Source organism: Scomber japonicus, chromosome 11 (genome assembly GCF_027409825.1).
Source record: "Scomber japonicus isolate fScoJap1 chromosome 11, fScoJap1.pri, whole genome shotgun sequence".
In the NCBI taxonomy this organism is placed as follows: Eukaryota; Metazoa; Chordata; class Actinopteri; order Scombriformes; family Scombridae; genus Scomber; species Scomber japonicus.
In genome coordinates this window covers 4,595,455-4,614,366 of record NC_070588.1, presented here as the reverse complement: position 1 = coordinate 4,614,366, position 18,912 = coordinate 4,595,455, and the positions used below count along the sequence as shown (strand labels likewise).

The 18,912-nt window shown below is 38.0% G+C and overlaps 1 protein-coding gene across 3 annotated transcripts; it reads left to right on the top strand.

The window, feature by feature from the left end:
- The first annotated feature begins 99 nt into the window (after positions 1–99).
- tfcp2l1 (transcription factor CP2-like 1) lies at positions 100–14,397 on the top strand. 3 transcript variants are annotated; one of them, XM_053328187.1, is made up of 15 exons: positions 538–818; positions 1,293–1,474; positions 3,508–3,581; positions 6,997–7,102; positions 7,989–8,095; positions 8,205–8,357; positions 8,447–8,557; positions 9,985–10,091; positions 10,461–10,512; positions 10,646–10,739; positions 11,037–11,127; positions 12,551–12,633; positions 13,013–13,155; positions 13,577–13,628; positions 13,737–14,397. In XM_053328187.1, the coding sequence occupies exons 1-15, from the start codon at positions 760–762 to the stop codon at positions 13,772–13,774; spliced, it is 1,452 nt and encodes a 483-aa protein (XP_053184162.1). In that variant the 5' UTR covers positions 538–759; the 3' UTR covers positions 13,775–14,397. The 3 variants fall into 3 exon arrangements, with proteins under 3 accessions (XP_053184164.1, XP_053184162.1, XP_053184163.1); XM_053328188.1 differs by having other exon boundaries at positions 540–818; positions 1,326–1,474; XM_053328189.1 differs by lacking the exons at positions 12,551–12,633; positions 13,013–13,155; positions 13,577–13,628; positions 13,737–14,397 and having other exon boundaries at positions 100–818; positions 1,358–1,474; positions 10,646–11,037.
- Positions 14,398–18,912: the final 4,515 nt, after the last annotated feature.

The window sequence follows — 18,912 nt, the reverse complement described above, 5'->3', positions numbered from 1 at the left end:
CACTATAGGGAAAGCCCTCCCATTATCTCCCCCCTGCGCCCCCCCCCCCCCCCCCCCCCCCCCTTCTCATGCAGCCTGAACCTTGCTCTGTGACTCCCACCAGGTTACCAGCAGCAGCAGCATTGCCCAGTTGTCCATCCAGCAGTTGTGAGCACATGCATGCTCTGAGCGCTGAGGTGTGCTTAACTGCTCAAACATTAACCTGAGCAGACTTTGAGATGACCTGCCTCTGATCTTTGGTCAGTTTTGAGGAGCGGACAGCATTTGAAGAGACCAGACAGCAGCAGCGGCATGTTTAAATGAAAAGTGCATGTTAAAGATTTAACTGGTTTAAAAGCAAAAGAGGATAATTATATTTACTACCATTCATTTAAAGGCTTTTTGTCCACCTCCCTGCAAACCTTGCGTCTGTTCCCTTTGTTTGATTTCACACACTGTACCTCCAAACATCATTACCCTAAGTGAGTTTAAAGTCTAGCTTTAGGGCCATACTGTTGGCAGTGTCAACAACTGCTCAAATTAAGCTGCTACTAATGCATCAACCCCTTGGTGGTGGGAGGTGTGCCTGCTCGCTCTCCGCCTCTCAAAGGTCATCCAAGGTATGCCATTGGTGATGACATCATCAGGAGGGTATAAGAGCTGGCGGCAAGATTTTGGGCTGCAAACCTCTCAACTGAAGCAAGCAAGCAAGCAGGCGCAAAAAAAGCATCTTCCCCCCGTGTGGTCCTGGGACAATAAGAAGACAACGCACTGGAAAATATGCTGTTCTGCCATTCCCAGCCTGAGTCCTACCACCAGCACTCTGCTAGTTACATTAGGTAAAGCACAAAAGCCACCTTGACCAGCTTCAGAAACTTGTAGATTTCAGGCAATTGCATCTTTTTTCACACAATAGGTTAAATCAGATCAGTGCTTGACTTGCACAAGAGTATATAGAGAATATGCACAGATGTAGAAGTGCTAATATGGCTTAAAGCTAATTTTATAATGTGCAGATTTGCAGGAATTCTGCCTCAAGGAGCACAGTTTTGTTCAAATTTTTAAATTACTTTCAATGCCTCATTTTAAAGAAGCATTGCATTCAAAATTCACACTTAGACTGCAATTATAGATACTATTGAACTATACTTTTTTTTTTTTTTTACTGCTGATACTCTTACAATGAATTGTGCTAGATAAGAAGCCTTTTTTGTCAGAACAACCTTTTTCACCTTTGTTAGATAAAGAAAAAAACAGGACAGTCACCTTTTACTATCGTCCATATTTCCTGAGAAGTGACCTCCTGTTCACAGCTCCTCTTCTTCTCCCTCTGCTCTCTTTCACAGAGAGGCCTTGGCGCCTTTCTTGAAAAACGAAGAAGCAAAACTTATGGCAGAAAATGGTGCGAAGAGGACGCCATACCAGTACATTCTGTGCGCAGCCACCTCGCCGGCTGTGAAACAGCAGGAGGAGACTCTCACTTATCTCAACCAAGGTAGCTATCTGTCCTGCCAGTTGAATGTCCACAGTTTGACTAAATGGACTGGAGCTCATTTTGTCACATGCAGTCCCAGCAGCAGCCGCAGCAGCAGCAGCAGGGTTAGATTAAAGGAGCAGTGTGTAGAAATGAGTGGCATCCAGCAAAAATGGAATATAATGTTCATAATTATGTTTTAAGTAGTGTATAATCACCTGCAAATAGGAATCATTGTGTTTTCGTTACCTTAGAATGAGCCTTTTATATCTACACAGAGAGTGGGTCCTCTTAAATCACTTGTTCTCCTGATTTATAGATATTTTATTGATACTTCTCAGGAAATTACTTGGTTTACAGCAGCTACAGTCAACAACAGGCAGCCACACATAACATGAACTAGGTCTGTAAATATCCACAGGTGAGGAGAAAAACTAAAACTAGTTACTAAAACACCCAAAATTATACTAATAAAACAAGAAGGTACGTGATATTAAAAGACTGTCAGAGAGCAAAAAATGTATCTTGCATGCATGAAAGAGAAAGAGGTAGGTTATTCAATTGGTTGCAATCTGCAGTTTCACCACTAGATGTCACTAAATCTCACATACTGGTCCTTTAAAATCCTGCTGATGTGGCCTTTTTAAATCCATTAGAAGTCAAGAGGTTTAGGCTAAATATTATGATGATTTACATTAATATGTTGCTGCAGTTTGAGACTCTGAAGCACAGACAGTTGTCTCCAAATGCCAGAAACCAGAGAGCACACACTTATGTATGGAGTCATCAAGATTATAAAAGGCAGAGTTGATTTTTTTGCATGAGTGACTGAACTTAAAATCTAAATGGTCTGGTTTTATAGAAGGAAAGAAAGGCCAAACTTATCAAACTTTTCATACCGCTGAATTTATAGCATTAAAATATTTAACATGGATTTATGTGGTTTGAATTCCTGTCTTTCAAGTTGGTTGCAAGTGGTCCAATTTCTTGTCTTTTTTGGGTCATTCGTGAACATTTCTTTCTTGGATGATGTGACTCAAAAAGACTGGACCTGATAGGACAAACATGTGATCAGTTACTTTAGATCATGATTGATTAGTCTTGCTAATGGTGCAGTCAGAATTTTACCAATTAAATTTAAAGCAACCAGATTTTTTTAGATCAGAAATTATAGTATAGTATTTGAACTTGAATTTGTAAACCCTAAAAACACAAGTTTTTGACACCACATGAATTCAAACTGTTGAATTTTAAAGTAAAACATATTTTAAATGCTACAAATTCAGTGGTATCTAAATTTTGGCCTGTCTTTACTTCCATATATTTCTGGCATTAGGAGACAGTTGTTAAAGGTTACACATTTAAAACTGGGCTGTCTGCAACCACTGTGAGATTTTTTTAAAGGCATTTTCATTGATCAATGATTTATCCGTGCAACATGAGCTCCTACATGTGTGTAAATTTGTCTTTGACTTTCATTTTTCCAATCTAACTCCCTCCCTCCTCTCTTGTTCTTCCCTTTTCCCCCCACTTTTCTCCTTTCCAGTCTTGCACTTTCTCCTTCTGTCTCTCATCACTTCTCTTCAACTGGACCTTTCTGATTGTTTCTCTTGTTGTGACAGTGACATTTTTTATTTGTGCTTTATCTACCCTCTGTGTGCTCTGCTTATCTGCTGTACAGTAATTTATTTAGAGTGAACACTTGCTTGTAACATGCAACTATTGGCCATCAATTACATTGCCTTGAAAAGATGTGGCATTTATTGATTAGGAGTTAATTACAATCAGGATCTGGAGCTCAGTTTTTAAGACTAAGCTGAAAAAGCATGAACAGTTACAGTGTCCCACATTATTTTAATGATATATTCTTGTTATATTAAACTTAATGTATTATATTTAACCAGATAGATAAAGTTATCTTTTGGCTGGCATTGATATCTGCCTTTTAAAAGGTTTCTAATTTGACTCAATTTCTATCTCCACTGCCCCTCTTTTCTGACTGATTTCCCATTTTTCAATTTTAATCAGGTTTTTTTTAATGTTTTAAAATGTAGGTCAGTCCTACGAAATCCGTATGCTTAACAGAAAACTAGTGGAGTATACAGATATAAGCAGCAAATATGTAAAGGTAGGTGTAAGGTATTGTGTTTGGTTTCTGTTTTTTTTTTTTTTTACTTTCATGTGACCTCTTCCTCTTTCTTCTCATCTGTTTTTTATGTATCCGTTTCCTGGTTCGTCACAGGTCCCTCGACCCTCCCTTCCACTTCTGGGGTGGGGTGTCGACCTTGGAGAGCTTGGTACTATCACCCAAACTCTGTCCTAGATTACACACACACGCACACACACACAGACACACACAAGCACACACACTCTTTACAAACGCGCAACTGTGACTTCTCTATGGTTCATCTTAAAGGGTCATACCAGTGGTTTTGAACATTAAAGCCTAATTTCTGCCAGTTCCCAAAAACACACAGCCATATTCAGGTGTACAGCTGCAACTCACAATTATGTTTATTATCAATTAATCTTAGTCATTTTAATTATAAAATGTCAGAAAATGGTGAAAAATGTGAATCACTGTTTACAAAAGGCCACAGCCTCAAGATATTTCATTTCCTATCATAAAAAACTAAAGATATCATGAAATATTCACATTTAAGAAGATAATTTTTAAATTTTTTTCATTACAAAATTACTCAAACTGATTAATCGATTAGCAAAATTGTTGCCTATTCATTTTCTATTGACCAGGCGATGTATTGACTAAATCGATGCAACTAAAATGAAGAGCTTCACCCACCAAAACACACTATTTCACTTGTAAAATAAGCTGCTATCCAGGGACTAATTTCCATGACGGACATATACATTCCTTCTGTGTATTTCCGCATTGGATAAGTTTGCAGGACTGAGTATAAGTGGTTCTGATTGGCTATCGTCTACTCCATGAAGCACACCATGTTTCTGACCAGAAATATCCTCCATCTCCTCCAACAGTGATACTAAAATATTACGTTCATTGCAGCAGAAACCCTTGTGTGTTACAGTTCCACCACCAGCTGCCTGTTGTGGTTGATGTGCTGATGTAGCAGCAGTATCATATCACCTCTTCTTTCCATCTAGCTTGTCTCTGCACCAATAAGCATGCTGCAATGTAAACACTGTTAAAATAACTTCAACTAAAACCAGTGCAAATGTGTGTCATTATGATGCATTAGCTATGAAAACAAGTTTCAAGTCTCTGCAAGTTGATTTTAATAGCATACAGAAATGAAGTGAAACCTACGAGCCTCTGGAAGGACAAAAAGGAAAAACTCATTAAAGAATTACACCAACACTTGTATTAATTGGGAAATGGCTGTCAGTAGGCACAATGGAATTTCTGGACTGATTTTGTAAAACCACTGGATTGGTCCTTTAATGTGGCCATTCTGCTTTTTGTCTGCAATACTGGAACTTCGAGGTCATTTCTGGAAACTGTTTGTGTCTTTAATAGAAACATTGCTCTTGCCCACCATGCATTTCTGTCATGTACTTTCATCTTTATCACACAGGTTGTTATAACACGCAGAGTTAATGCATCTTTTAAAGTGTTACTTAGATTTCAGATGGGGAGTTCAAAGTGACTCTGTTTATTGCAAAGACGTCTGTCTGCACACTCACTTAAAAGCAAGGGGGAGGTCATTTTATTTCATTTCTGTGTGAGTGCATCCACTTGACGTGTCTCTGTTGTCAGGCGTCTGTCATCTGAGACTGTAATGTTAGCGGTTAGCATCCTAGAAACACAAGAATGGGACAGGTGGCATCTATGCAAACACATGACATGCTGAGTCCAGGGCTTTTTTGAGTCCTGACATTCAGTCATGCATGAGCATCACTCTGTAAACATCCCAAAGATGCATGTTTTTTCAGGATGTTAATTTAATTTGTTGATTTATTTCATGCCCTAGCAGGATTTAAAAAAAGGTTGTGGTTAAAGGGTCATTCCACTTATTCCAGTTACACACTTAATAAATGGTTTATAACACACTATAGTGTGATTTTAAGCAGATGTATGTGTTTATGAATGTATGATATTGTTTTATATCATTACAACAGAATTTCATTATATTTTCACTCATAATCTTTTTATACAGCCTCCAGATATGTTTGCCCACAGGAGGAGTTATAGTACATTAATAAACACTAATATCTCCTAATTATTACATTATGGCATGTTTTAAACCGTTTATTAAATGGGATTTACAGTAAAATGTTGCCACATATGTGTCAAGCCCAATCCAAGATAACGCTGATGCTGACATCAGTTGGGTTATTTACTGTTGTCCCTCCAGAGTAGAAAGTAGTACTCCTAGTGACAAGTAAACTAAAACACTGTTGGAGTGCCCCTTTAATGAAATCTTAATCTATAAACAGGGACAATATTATTTATTTATTGTTGTTTGATTATGATGCCATTATTAGCCAACATAAAGTGGATGAGTAAGGTACAATAGATGCAGTTGGCGGGATTAATACATGGACTGTTTATGTTCAGGGTTCCCACATGTCTTGAACATTATCATTACATTGTTATAAGTTTTTCAACTTAGTAGAAAACATTAAAGGTGCCCTGTAGCGTTTCGGACCTCTAATATTGCTACAGATCTGTGGGTTATGCTGTTTTTTAATGGGTGCTTCCCATCTTGTTTGTCATGTTCCTCTGGATTTAAAATAAGTGAAAGATCTGATTAGCAAATTGGAAGAAAATAAATGTATTTAATTCATTTGTTAGACCTAGAGGATACACACAATGAGTTTTGGTGAGTTATAAAATAAACATCACTTTTGTTTGACTACAAGAAAACTCCACAGGGCACCTTTCAGTCCTCTGAGCTTTTGGAAATCTATAGAAGGTCTTGAAAATACTTTCTGGTTTCAAACCTAGTCTTCAACCCAACAAGATAATCAGGCCTCATTGTTACACCCCCACGTTTTGGAATATCCCCAAACAAGACTTTGAAAAGTCGTTAAAGATCCCATAAAATTGTATTATTAGTACTTTTAATGGGATGTATATCCTGAAACTGGTCAGTCAGAGGGTTGAGTATGAAGAGAAAGGTTCGATAGAGTGGGTAGAAAGAGTTTTCAGTTCTTTCCACTAGTGCACAGTGACATTACCCCTGCAGAGGCTCTGTTTTCCAAGAACCTCAAATGTCAATTTTATGGGATCTTTAACTTTGTTGTTCATGTGAGTGTGGGAACCCTGATTTTTAGGTGAGGAGTCACTGTCAGAGCCTTATCTCACAGGTACCACATGTGGCTCATTGACAGTGAGTCGTTTTCCTTGTGAGGTATGACTTCTGTATGTCTGGCAGTAATGGAGATGAGTCCATCTCCTTACCTTTGCCTCATTAAATTGCCTCAGTATCATTTAATGAATAAATGAGGGGAGCCTTTTCGCACTTTGCCTAACAGTCCGGCTGTTCGGCCACGTGCGAGCTGCCCTGATTGAGCTGTATCTGTGCTCCGGCCTAACGCCTGATCCTGCCTGTCCACAGAGCATTGTGCGCGTGGTGTTTCATGACCGTCGGCTGCAGTATATGGAGCACCAGCAGCTGGAGGGATGGAGGTGGAACAGGCCGGGAGACCGAATCCTGGATATAGGTAAAGCTGATTCTAGCAACACATGACCTCACTGATGATTTACAACTTCTTTAGGTATGCATTTTATTCCCCAGCTTGACTTTAAAGGTGCAGTGGGTAGAATTTAAATGGGATATAATATTCTTATATATGTTTGAATTAGTGTATAATCACCTGAAAATAAAAATAATTATCTTTGTTACCTTAGAATGAGTCCTTTATATCTACAGAGGGAGTGAGTCCTCCTTCATCTGTGTAGCCCTGAACAGGCAAACCAAACCATGTATGTTTTTTGCAAGTTTTATTTCCACTGTAGGTTCTCCCACACGCTTGAAAGGCAGTTGGGGGATTATTTAATTGGCAAAAACCTGCAACGTCACCCCTAGATGCTGCCAAATCTGACACACTGCACCTTTAACACATGTATTTGTTTATCATGGATGTCCCCAGTGAGAATGAAGGCCTTCATCGTGGTTTACCCCATAAGTTGTTGAGAATGACTGATGTATGATTTATTCTCATGTGATGATTTATACTCAGGCTGTTTAGAACCACCATTTATTGGCTTTCATGTATATTTTTAGTTAACATTCCTGGTTATTCTTAAAATCGGCTATAATCTATATTCTATAATTGACTATGCACCTGCTTGATAATGAATTTCAGCACACTGTTTAGCTGCAACTTGACTGTTTTGGTTTACTGTCAAGCAGCTGAAAAAAGCTCTAAAAAGTGGCTTTTTCCTCTCGCCCAAGTGGCCAAAATATACTAGTAAATGCAGGTTTAACATTTAAATTTCATCTCTAAATAAGTGACAAGCAAAGGCAAGGAGACAGGCACAAACCCGTCACTCTGGCAAGAAGTTGATTTAGAAAATATGACTGACTGACTGGCTAATAACTTGCAGATATCCCGCTGTCAATGGGGATACTGGAGCCTCGTTCACACCCTCTGCACCTCAACACCATCGAGTTCATCTGGGATCCTGTCAAGAATGCTTCTGTTTTCATACAGGTACTGATAAATTATGGTTAGACCTCTGCAGGGGAAGACAGCATCAAAAATATTCAGACAAAAAGTCTGGAATATTTGAAAGATGTTAATATGTGTCTTGTCTTCTCAGGTGAACTGCATCAGCACTGAGTTTACCCCCAGGAAGCATGGTGGGGAGAAAGGGGTACCTTTTCGTATCCAGGTGGACTCTTTCACCTCCAATGAACATGGGGAATACATGGAGCATGTCCATTCCTCCAGCTGCCAGGTCAAAGTCTTCAAGGTATGAAGCTGCCTGTGATCAGAAATACAACTTCATCTATCTGTAACATATTTATAAATTTCACTTCTAATGTCTAATTCTTCTGAAAGCCAAAGGGGGCTGATCGCAAACTGAAGACAGACAGGGAAAAGATCGATAAAAAGTCCCTTCAAGACAAAGAAAAGTATCAGCAGTCCCATGAGACCACGCTGCTAAAAGAGGTGAGGCGTGCTGTTTGCTCTCTGCAGGCCACGTTGCGTAACAGAGCAGATCTGAGGAAGCTTTGTTTGCTTACATTTTGTCAGTAGCGCTGTCATGTTGTAACTATATTGATCCAGCAGTGGTAAATTCTTGTGTTATCTGGATATTTATCTCATCTCATCACCAGCGGAGCCACAAGATCATTACGCTTTATAGCTGGTTTAGTTGGATAGTCAAAATGTTTTCCCCTCATCCTGTTTTGCTTCCCTGCACACAAGAACATTTTAAACCAGTACTACATCACCGTGTGTTAATATTCATTTTGAGTCCTTCTGTAGAAGACTTGCTTTAGTGACGAGGTCTGTCAATGATTTGGCCGCTCAGTGCGTCACTTTAGAGTCTCTGAACATCACGTGACTCAGCGGCTTCTGCTTTAACTTTTATCTGGTTTGTCATTCAACTCAATAAAAAAAACAAACCCGATCAGAGATGAAGGGAGGAACCAAAAAATGCACTTTAAGTTTGTAAAGAAGTGACCACTGATAATATGGACATGAAGTGAAGAGAAGAAGACATTTATTTATTTACAGAAAAAACAAAGATTACCAAAAAACTGCATTAAATAATTTATTTGTGACCAGTAGGGGGCAGCATAACACTGACATGTTTTCCTTTTTTAAATTGTTATAGTGAATATTTCTGCAAAACATGCCGATTTAAAGACATAAAGCAGCATTAGAAATAGTGAAGAGTTGTGTTTCTCGTGTTTCCCCCGTCACCAAATCCTGAGGTAAATATCTTTAGTTGTTCACCAGCTAATCTGAGATTGTGTCTGCTGTTTTGCTGTTGATGAGGGCAGAGACTTCAGGCCAAGCAACCAAATCGGCTACAAGAGATCGTGAGGCTCCATAAAACTTGTGGTGACTCAGCTTTTCACTATAGGGACAACGGATGCAAATAAGCAGTTTTGCTATAATCCAGCATGTTTACAGATATGTTTTAATACCAATGTTCATCAATATGCACTGTCCCTATCCAAAAATAAAGTATTTATTATTATTATTAAGTCGTTTAGATGTGTACTATGATAGTGAGTAGTGATATCCAGTCTTTTGCATCACTTTTCATTAATATAAGGTTAAAAGAATACACTAAAATATATCTTAGTATAGTCAAAAACTGTGTGCTTCTCTCTATCAGCAACAGTGGTGATTACTGGCCTTTACTAAACACCCCCTAGTGGTTGGGGATGAGCATTACATTAAAAACACAATCATGGCTGCTACAGAGCTGAAGGCAACTAAATTGGGTTATAACTTTCTGAGGATTCATTATTATAAGCATTACACATAATAATTCACTCCATTGTTAGTTGTGGTTTGTTTTCCTAAAAATAATGTATATTTACAAGTTGACTAATCTGGAAAAAATCTGTTCTTTTCTCAAGTGCTCTCCCTGGCCTGATGCCCTAAATCTCACCAGCCACAGCAGCAGCAGCAGCACTCCATCTCCAGTTTACCACAGCTCGCCAACTTCCTGTACTTTTGCAGATGGGTGAGTCAACATTAAAAGCATGTCATCATTAAATTGTCTTGTTTAGTAGAGCTCTGCTGATGAAGCTGTAGATTAGTGTCAAATCAGTGAAAGTTGCATTTATATTTTTTAAAAATTGTTTGACAGGAGCTTGGTTGATCATTTCAGTGGTCAAAAAGCAGTGAAATTTGTACTTATAATTACTTATGGAGCTCCCTCTATAGGAGCTTACCAGGATTGCACCACAATCCCCATGAATGAAAACAAAAACCTAGACTTTTCAGTCATCAAAAGAGCAGAAAGATAGGTTTCAGAGTAGTACAAAACACACACAACACTCAACCAATGACCCCAATCTGTTCTTTCTTCCTCATGTGCATGTTTGTGTAGCAACTGTTCTCCAAACCAGCAAGGGGAGCTGCTCATGCCCGGCTGCTCTGATGTAAGTAACGGGGAACAGTGCAGTGTGAAAGTGTTAATGTTGCTCTCTTATTCCTTTTAGGCCATTATTTGGAGACAGTGGATGCTGTGCTGCTATACTCATTTCAAGGGCTATTCTTCTTTTTGACATGTAGCAACTTCTGCCATCAACCTCGCCGCAGGACACTCAGCAGTGGCTGCACCGTCACAGGTTCTCGCCTTTCTCAAGGCTCTTCACCAGCTTCTCAGGTAACATGGGGGGATGAAAAAAATAAGAAATCACAACATATTTTTATTCATGGAAAAAACACAGGAGTGTGTTTGAGAGAAAAAGAAAGAGAAGGCAAAAAGTTGAGTGACTTATATAAACATTTTGAGGAATTCACTGAATCACTTCCTGTAACATGTATAACCCTTTGAAAGCAATTAGACTATGAAAGAGGCAATATCTGTTAGTGTGTTTGTCCATCCCAGCATCAGATGAGATTACACAAACACATAGAGCCGGTCAGGAAGCAGAACCAGATTTTTCTAATGCTGTTACAGGTGCTGATATATTGAGGATGAGCAGGGAGGATCTAATCCAGATCTGCGGCCCGGCTGACGGCATTCGTCTGTTTAACACTATGAAAGGAAGGTGAGATATCAGAATCAACTTTACTGACTGATTATGTTTAAACATACAAGAGTTTTACTCTGGTTTCTATTTCTCTATGCACTCACACAAAACAGCAACAACAACAATGGTCAGAAAGCCAGAACGAAGACAATAAATCTGAACAAAGATCAGTGAACATAAACATACCACTGTTGCACAAGCATGTACATGACAAATAGGATTAGTGGTGGTGTAAAGGTGTGTGAGTGCTGAATAAATACATACATATACAGTAGAAGGTTATGTACAAAATACAAGGCCTGCTTCTGTTAATATATGAGAATTTAACAGTATTGGATGATATGTATGTTATTGCACATTTTGTATTTGAACTATTATAAATGTTTATAATTTGTAGGTACACAGGAAGTTTTGGCATTTAGGAAGAAACTGTTCCTGTGTCTGGTTCAATACATTAACATTTATTTAACATTAAATTAAACTTTGAATTGCTCAGACAAACATACTTGTGTTTTGTGCAGCTGCTACATTTCGTTAGTTTCATTCATGGAACATGGACGGAAAGGTTCTGTTGTTGATGCTTTATTAGACACAGCATGGTTATAATAAAATGGAAGATGTGAAATGTATCATTTATTTAATAAATCCTGTTGATGACTGATATCTTACTCTGTTAAAGAAAAAAATATGTAATGCTGACAGCAAGTGTTTAACTACAGTTCAACTACTACAGTCCAAATATAAAATATTGGAGAGTTGTGTCCCCCATTGTCCTTCCTCCCCATACTTAAAGTTCATGTAGGTTTTTAGAGTGGGTTGAGTCTATCTCAGTTGATTTAGTTAGTTTGTTTCCAACTGCAGCATGCAGGGTTTGTGAGCGGTTATTTAATGTCTGGCAACTCGGGTGGTGTGATGGGCATCAACCTGATCTCACAGTTACAGGAATGCAAGAAATGACTACAACCTCTTACCACTGCATCATGTTGCGATGCCACATACTGTGTTAAAATAACGTACCAGCACCATGATCAGGTTGAATGGACAGTGGGCTGAATCACTCAGATCAAAGACAAAAACAGACGCTCTTCACCAGGAAGGAAATCCCAAAAGGAGGCTAGCTGAATGTAATAGTCAAAGAAGCCAGTATTTCAACTTACCATGTTTTCTTTATGCTCTTATGACATATCCTTTATGACCAGGTGTGGCAAGCCAAAGTTTCAAGTAACTGCTGAGACAATGCCTGCCAGTCCTCCCTCAAATCTGGTTTAGTTTCCTTCAAAGTCATTCCCTTTTCTGTGCTTATACAGTGAACTGTATCTCTACAGTATTCATTTCAGTCCTGAAATTCAGTGTTGAGGTAGACAAGAAGGCAAACAAAGAATATCCATGAGTACTTCTACGAGTTCCACCTTGTTTTACAATCTCTTCTCACATTTTCCAGGTATATACAGCCCCGTCTTACCATCTATGTGTGTCAGCAGCAGGCCAGAAATCAACCTCTCATCAAACCAGGAGGTGTCGACAGTAAGGGCACATCCTGTATTATATGATACCTATTATTGCATGCTCCATTTTGCACTTCATAAGTATCCAGAATGGAGATCTAACCAGGAGTCATTTGATTTATTCTGACCATGTTGATTAAATGAATGTGACATAACAAATAGTTTAAACACTCCTTCCAGTTCCTGATTTTTTTAATATAATTTGAAGGTTGTTTTCAATCATTTTATGAAGAAGTTTGTTTTCTAGGCCTAAACTCTCTGTGGAAGTAGTAAAAAATCAGGAAATGTTTACAAATGAACCACCACACAGCAACATAGCACAGTATCAATTTGAAATTTTTTATAAATTAGGTCATGAAGCTCATTCGTGTGTCCTGTCACCTCTGACTTACTTACAGTCTACCACGCTCTGTATCTGGAGGAGCTGACACTGCTGGATCTTTCTGAAAAGATTGCCGCTCTGTTCAGCATCACTCCTCAGCAGATAACACACATCTACAGACAGAAACCCAGCGGGATCCATGTCTTAGTCTCTGATGAGGTATCTATCAACCGATAACTCTTCAAAACTCAATCTACAGACTTTTATAGATGAGTATTCATGCTTGGTTAGCACTGTTGGACTGGATTAAAACCTGACATACGAGGTCAATGGCTTATTTGTTCCTCTGAGTGAACAAAACAACCTAGAATATATATACAAAAACACTAAAAAGACTGAAAAACTATACTGATGAGGCTATTGTCTTGAACCGACTATATACCATAATTTCTAGAGGTGTTTCAGACGATGCAACATGAGTGTTGACCTCCAATAAAACACATAAACTTGAATGTGAATTTTCATAAACAGTCGGCATATTTTGCCTTACATTAACACTAAAAAGACAAAAAAACTATACTGATGAAGTTTTAAGTTTTTGACATGCAGCATTTTGGAAATGTGTATCTGTTCATTTCAGATGGTGCAGAACTTCAAGGAGGAGATGAACTTCATCATCAGCACTATACGGAGTAAGTATTCCACTCTCTATTAGACATTTTGTATCTATTAATCCAGTGTAGCTTGATTATTGATGGTCTTACATGATCTTTAACCTTTTATTGTTTCCTGTGACTCAGGTGAAAACGCAGATGGCTTCCACATCGTGTTGAAATGATCTTCACAGTTTGAGCTCTGAATCAGTGGAAATGTACAGATTGTATATAAGTCTCTCTAGTTAGAAATATGTTACATTTGCTAAACATTTACAAGACAATAAATCCTCTAAGCTTTCAGTTTATTGTTGATAATGTGGCTTCATTTGGTTTCCTTTAATTTTTCTGTTTTATGTGTATTTTTGTGAAGCTACTGATTCATGTTTGTAATGCCTTGTAATTAGTGATAAACCATGCTGTATTACTGCTGTATTATTTCTTGCTTTCCAAACCAAGTCTATGAGTAAATGTGACACATGATGATACAGACAAATAGAAAAGACAAATGAACAAAACTGTATTATCTTGTCTTAAAGCAATGCAAAGTGGCTGCTGTATGTTTATGCTTCTCTCAAATATGAATGATGAGATGTAGTTTATGGACTGTTTCTGTTGCAAATGTATGTTATACAGTTTCTTTCCTTGATGGAGTGTAATGACAAATTTGGAAAAAAGTGAGATGTTTATGCACATAAGTTTGTTGTATGTTTAACAAAGGCTCTATGTTGCAGTTAGGAGGATGAATTTCACTGCCATGGCTCTATGATGACTGTATTTCATTTAAAATAAAGTATTTTGCACTGTTTTCTATCAGTCCACACAGCATTGAGGTATGTGAAAATGTCTGATAGTGATTATTCATTACACCAGGAAACATTAGGAAGAAACTGTTCCTGTGTCTGCTTCAATACATTAACATTTATTTAACATTAAAATAAACTTTGAATTGCTCAGACAAACGTACTTGTGTTTTGTGCAGCTGCTACATTTGGAAGATGTGAAATGTATCATTTATTTAATAAATCCTGGTGATGACTGATATTTTACTCAGTCTCCCCCATTGTCCTTCCATGTAGGTTTTTAGGGTGGGTAGAATCTATCTCAGTTAATCCTGTTTGTTTGTTTCCAGCTGCAGCATGCAGTGTTTATGAGCTGTTGTTTAATATCTGGCAACTCGGGGGGTGTAATGGGCGTCAACCTGATCTCACAGTTACAGGAATGCAAGAAATGACTACAACCTCTTACCACTGCATCATGTTGTGGTGCCACGTAAGGTGTTAAAATAACATGCCAGAACCACAATCAGGTTGAATGGACAGTGGGCTGATCACACAGATTAAAGCAAAAACAGACATTAAGTATCAGGATGGAAATCTGTACAGAGAACATGCTGGTTGTAGTGTTATATTCAAAGAAATCAGTATTTCAACATACCATGTTTTCTGATACATTGCTTTGATAACATTCATGGTCATTTTATGAGTTACTATATCACATACCATACTGGCCCTTTACAATCAGGTGTGGCAAGCCAAAGTTTCAAGTAAGTGCTGAGACAATGCCTGCCAGTCCTCCCTCAAATCTTGTTTAGTTTCCTTCAAAGTCATTCCCCTTTCTGTGCCTATACAGTGAACTGTATCTATACAGTAATTTAAGTCTTGAAATTCAGTGTTAAGGTAGACAAGAAGGCAAACAAAGAATCTCCTTGAATCTTGTTACTTCTACAAGTTCCACCTTGTTTTACAATCTCTTCTCACATTTTCCAGGTATATACAGCCCCGTCTTACCATCTATGTGTGTCAGCAGCAGGCCAGAAATCAACCTCTCATCAAACCAGGAGGTGTCGACAGTAAGGGCACATCCTGTATTATATGATACTTAGTATTGCATGCTACATATGCAGTATGAACATACACAATACTTAGAAATATGTAAGAAGGGTTACTGCAACTTTTTTACATTGGTGTGTGATTTTTTGCACTATATTCCTTCATAAGTATCCAGAATTGAGATCTAACCAGGAGTCATTTGATTCATTCTGACCATGTTGATGGTGCACACCTCAAACCCTTCTGCCTCTATTAAACCAGGACTGTTTACTCATAATTCAGATGTAATTACAAAATGTACCCATGCTAGTATAGCCAGATAAAAGTAGTACTTCTAGAGAATTTGTTACGAACAGAATGCTCATTAATGGTCATACAGTATCCTGTCACATAAAATATTAACTGTAAAACTTTTCTTAAAATGTTCCCCAAAATGCCAGACTGCTCAGTATACTGTGTACCTTCTAACATCGCATTTATTATATTTGTTATCTTGGGAGGAAATTTAATGTTCAACACCTTGTTGGTGTCACCAAATAAATGTATGTCCCCTTTTTTCCTAAAATGCAAACACACACACACACACACACACACACACACACACACACACACACACACACACACACATTCACAATGAGCAGAGGAACCAACCAGAAAAACTTTGATTGATCTGTTTAATGAAACTGTTTGATTAAACTGTCAAACTGTGTCTCATAAGAACAAATCATGCAGTTTTAAAAGAAAACCAACCTGAACTAGATCTAAATCTCAGAAAGTAAAAGTTCATCAGGTAGACCTGCTTTGAGTATTGTTCACTAATAAATTCAGACTCTTTATCAGAGTGGAAACCCATCAGAATTAAAAAAAGAAAGAAAAAAAGAAAGAAAAGGAAGAGAGTGCTGGGTATGCAGTGAGGGGGTGGGGTGTTAGTTACAGTCTTCCGCTTCAGTTTGCACCTCTCTCACTAACATTTTCAAATGAGTCCATATGAAGACGTGCACCTGATGTGAGGACAGACAACAGCGACAGTGAGTCTGAAATATTTACAATCAAAAACTGTATTCTGTGTTTTTAGTGGAGTAACTCGGTTCTAGTTCTTGATGTGACTCGACTTGCAGGTTTTTTGGGTGTAATTTGGATTAGGGCTCTCACATTTCATGAAAACTAGATTTGTAGATTTATTTATTTAAGAATACAGGGACAATGCATATTAATCAAAACATTAACATGTAAATACACAAGATTATAGCCAGTGGCTAATTTCCATCTTTGGTCGCTGGGGGCAGGTTGATGTTAAAAACTACGACATGTGAAATAACATTCTTTAAAAGAAAGAAGAGAAAAAGGAAATGAAGAAAGTTTAAAAAACATAATAATAATGATATATGTAATCAGACAGATAAACAATGAGCAGAAAACCTTGTTAGTCTTGATAAGATCAGAATTTGGGGGATCATAAAGTTTTGAGTGAGATTACATCTGTTAGAGCCCGCAGTGGCCGCAGCGTTGTAGTATATATATATGCAGTATATACACATATTATGGCATGCCGTTCAGGAAATTAATATTTGAATATATTGAACGAAACTCTGAATATATTGAGTGAACCTTGAATATATATATGAAACTCTGAATATATTGAATGAACCTTGACTGACGTCATCAAGGCACTGGCACCATCTTGTATTATAACCCATGCAGATGCGGCAGCCATTTTAAATAATGAAGAGGCCATAATACCACAATAGTGGTGGGTCGTTACAACAAAAACCTAACATCAGTAGCTCACTAGCCACACACGTGCTGTTCATAGACACTCGGAAAAAACAGCACTTTAACTGAACAGAACAGAATCTGGCTTAAACTCTCAAATTTATAAAACACAAAACAGTAACATGCCCAGTTTGTTACAATATTTTAGCGTGGATGTAGTGGTAGCGCAGAGTTTCTCACCAGAAAATGTGAACAAGCTGGTCTGCCTGAGTGACTGGTGGAAGAAGGGAGAAATAGAGCTTGGACTGATTGACACAAAGCTACTGACTGTAAACAGTTCATCACAACCTCTTATGTAGGACTACGGTTCAAAGGTTCATTCAATATATTCAGAGTTTCATATATATATATATATGTGTGTGTGTGTGTGTGTGTGTGTGTGTGTGTATGTATGTATATATTTACTGAATGCAAAACACATAAAACTTCACTCTTTCTTTTTGTTTTTGTTTTTTTTCTTTTTCTTTCTTTTTTGGTCTTTGGTTCTTTTCTCCTAGGTTGCACCTATTTTAGAATTCCTATTTTTCTTCCTGAGTTAACTCTTTTTTCCCCTTTTACAGGTAAGAAAATACCTTCAATTGCACAAACAAATCGAATTCAATGAAAAGTTTCAATAGCTACCTACCTAATAATAATAATAATAATAATAATAATAATAATAATAATAATAATAATAATAATAATAATAACTACCACTCTAGCAGAGAGTAACCATACGCAGATTTCCTCACTGATGCGATGGAGAAGATGAGTTGAAGGTCTGGGTCTGGCTCGCCAGCTTGAATCCCGTCTGTGCATGTGCACGCCCACACACGGCAGACTAATCCTCGCTCTGACCGAGCTTCAAAGCAAGCCAAAAAAAACCTGACCTGTGTAACAGATCATAAACACAATAGATCTCCTTATAAAAACTTAAATTACACAAATAAATGTTTCACAGTCTCTGAGTTGTAACTCAGAGACTGCTGCTACGGTGTTAGAGTTAGCTCTCCACCAGAGAACACGGCAAAAATGCAACAAAATAAACACAAAACTCACCAAAACCGGTGTGGCTTAGTTCTCATAAAATCCCCGTCAGTTCCTGATCAGGTAAGTTATGTTTTTAAACTGCAAAATCAACTTTTTCACTCCTTTTTCTGCTTATTAATCACGGCTCTCTCCCTCGGGTCTCTGCTGCAGCATCACTCAGGTGCTGCGTCTAGCTTCACTAGTCCCTTAATAGGGGCAGCGACATTAATTTTCTGTCAACATACTTTTAATCATACTTTAAACTATTTATTCTTATTTATGTCATATTTTAACATGGGTTACAAAAGCTGCAGGTTTAGATCTAGTTCAGCTTGCTTTTATTCTTTTTTTTTAACTGCAGTATTAGTTCTGATGAGACAGTTTGATTAATCAAAATTGCTCTGGTTGATCCCTCTGCTCACTGTGCATGTGTGTCTATCTCCACTTTTCTCAAAAGTCTTCTTGCTCACAAAGAGGCTGTAGAGGACAATGCTAAGCAAGAAGAGGCGGAAGAAAGTAATGCTGCCGAAAGCAATGCAGCAGCAGCAACAACTACCTACGCAGCAGGAAACTGAGTCAGAGAACCAGCCTGCAGAACTTATTTCAAGCAATCAGGTCTGGCACCAGGAGGACATCATTCATTTCATCCTGGTGTCAGACCTGAATGCTTAAATAATTAGTTAAAAGCATGGTTGAAATAACTTTGGGCT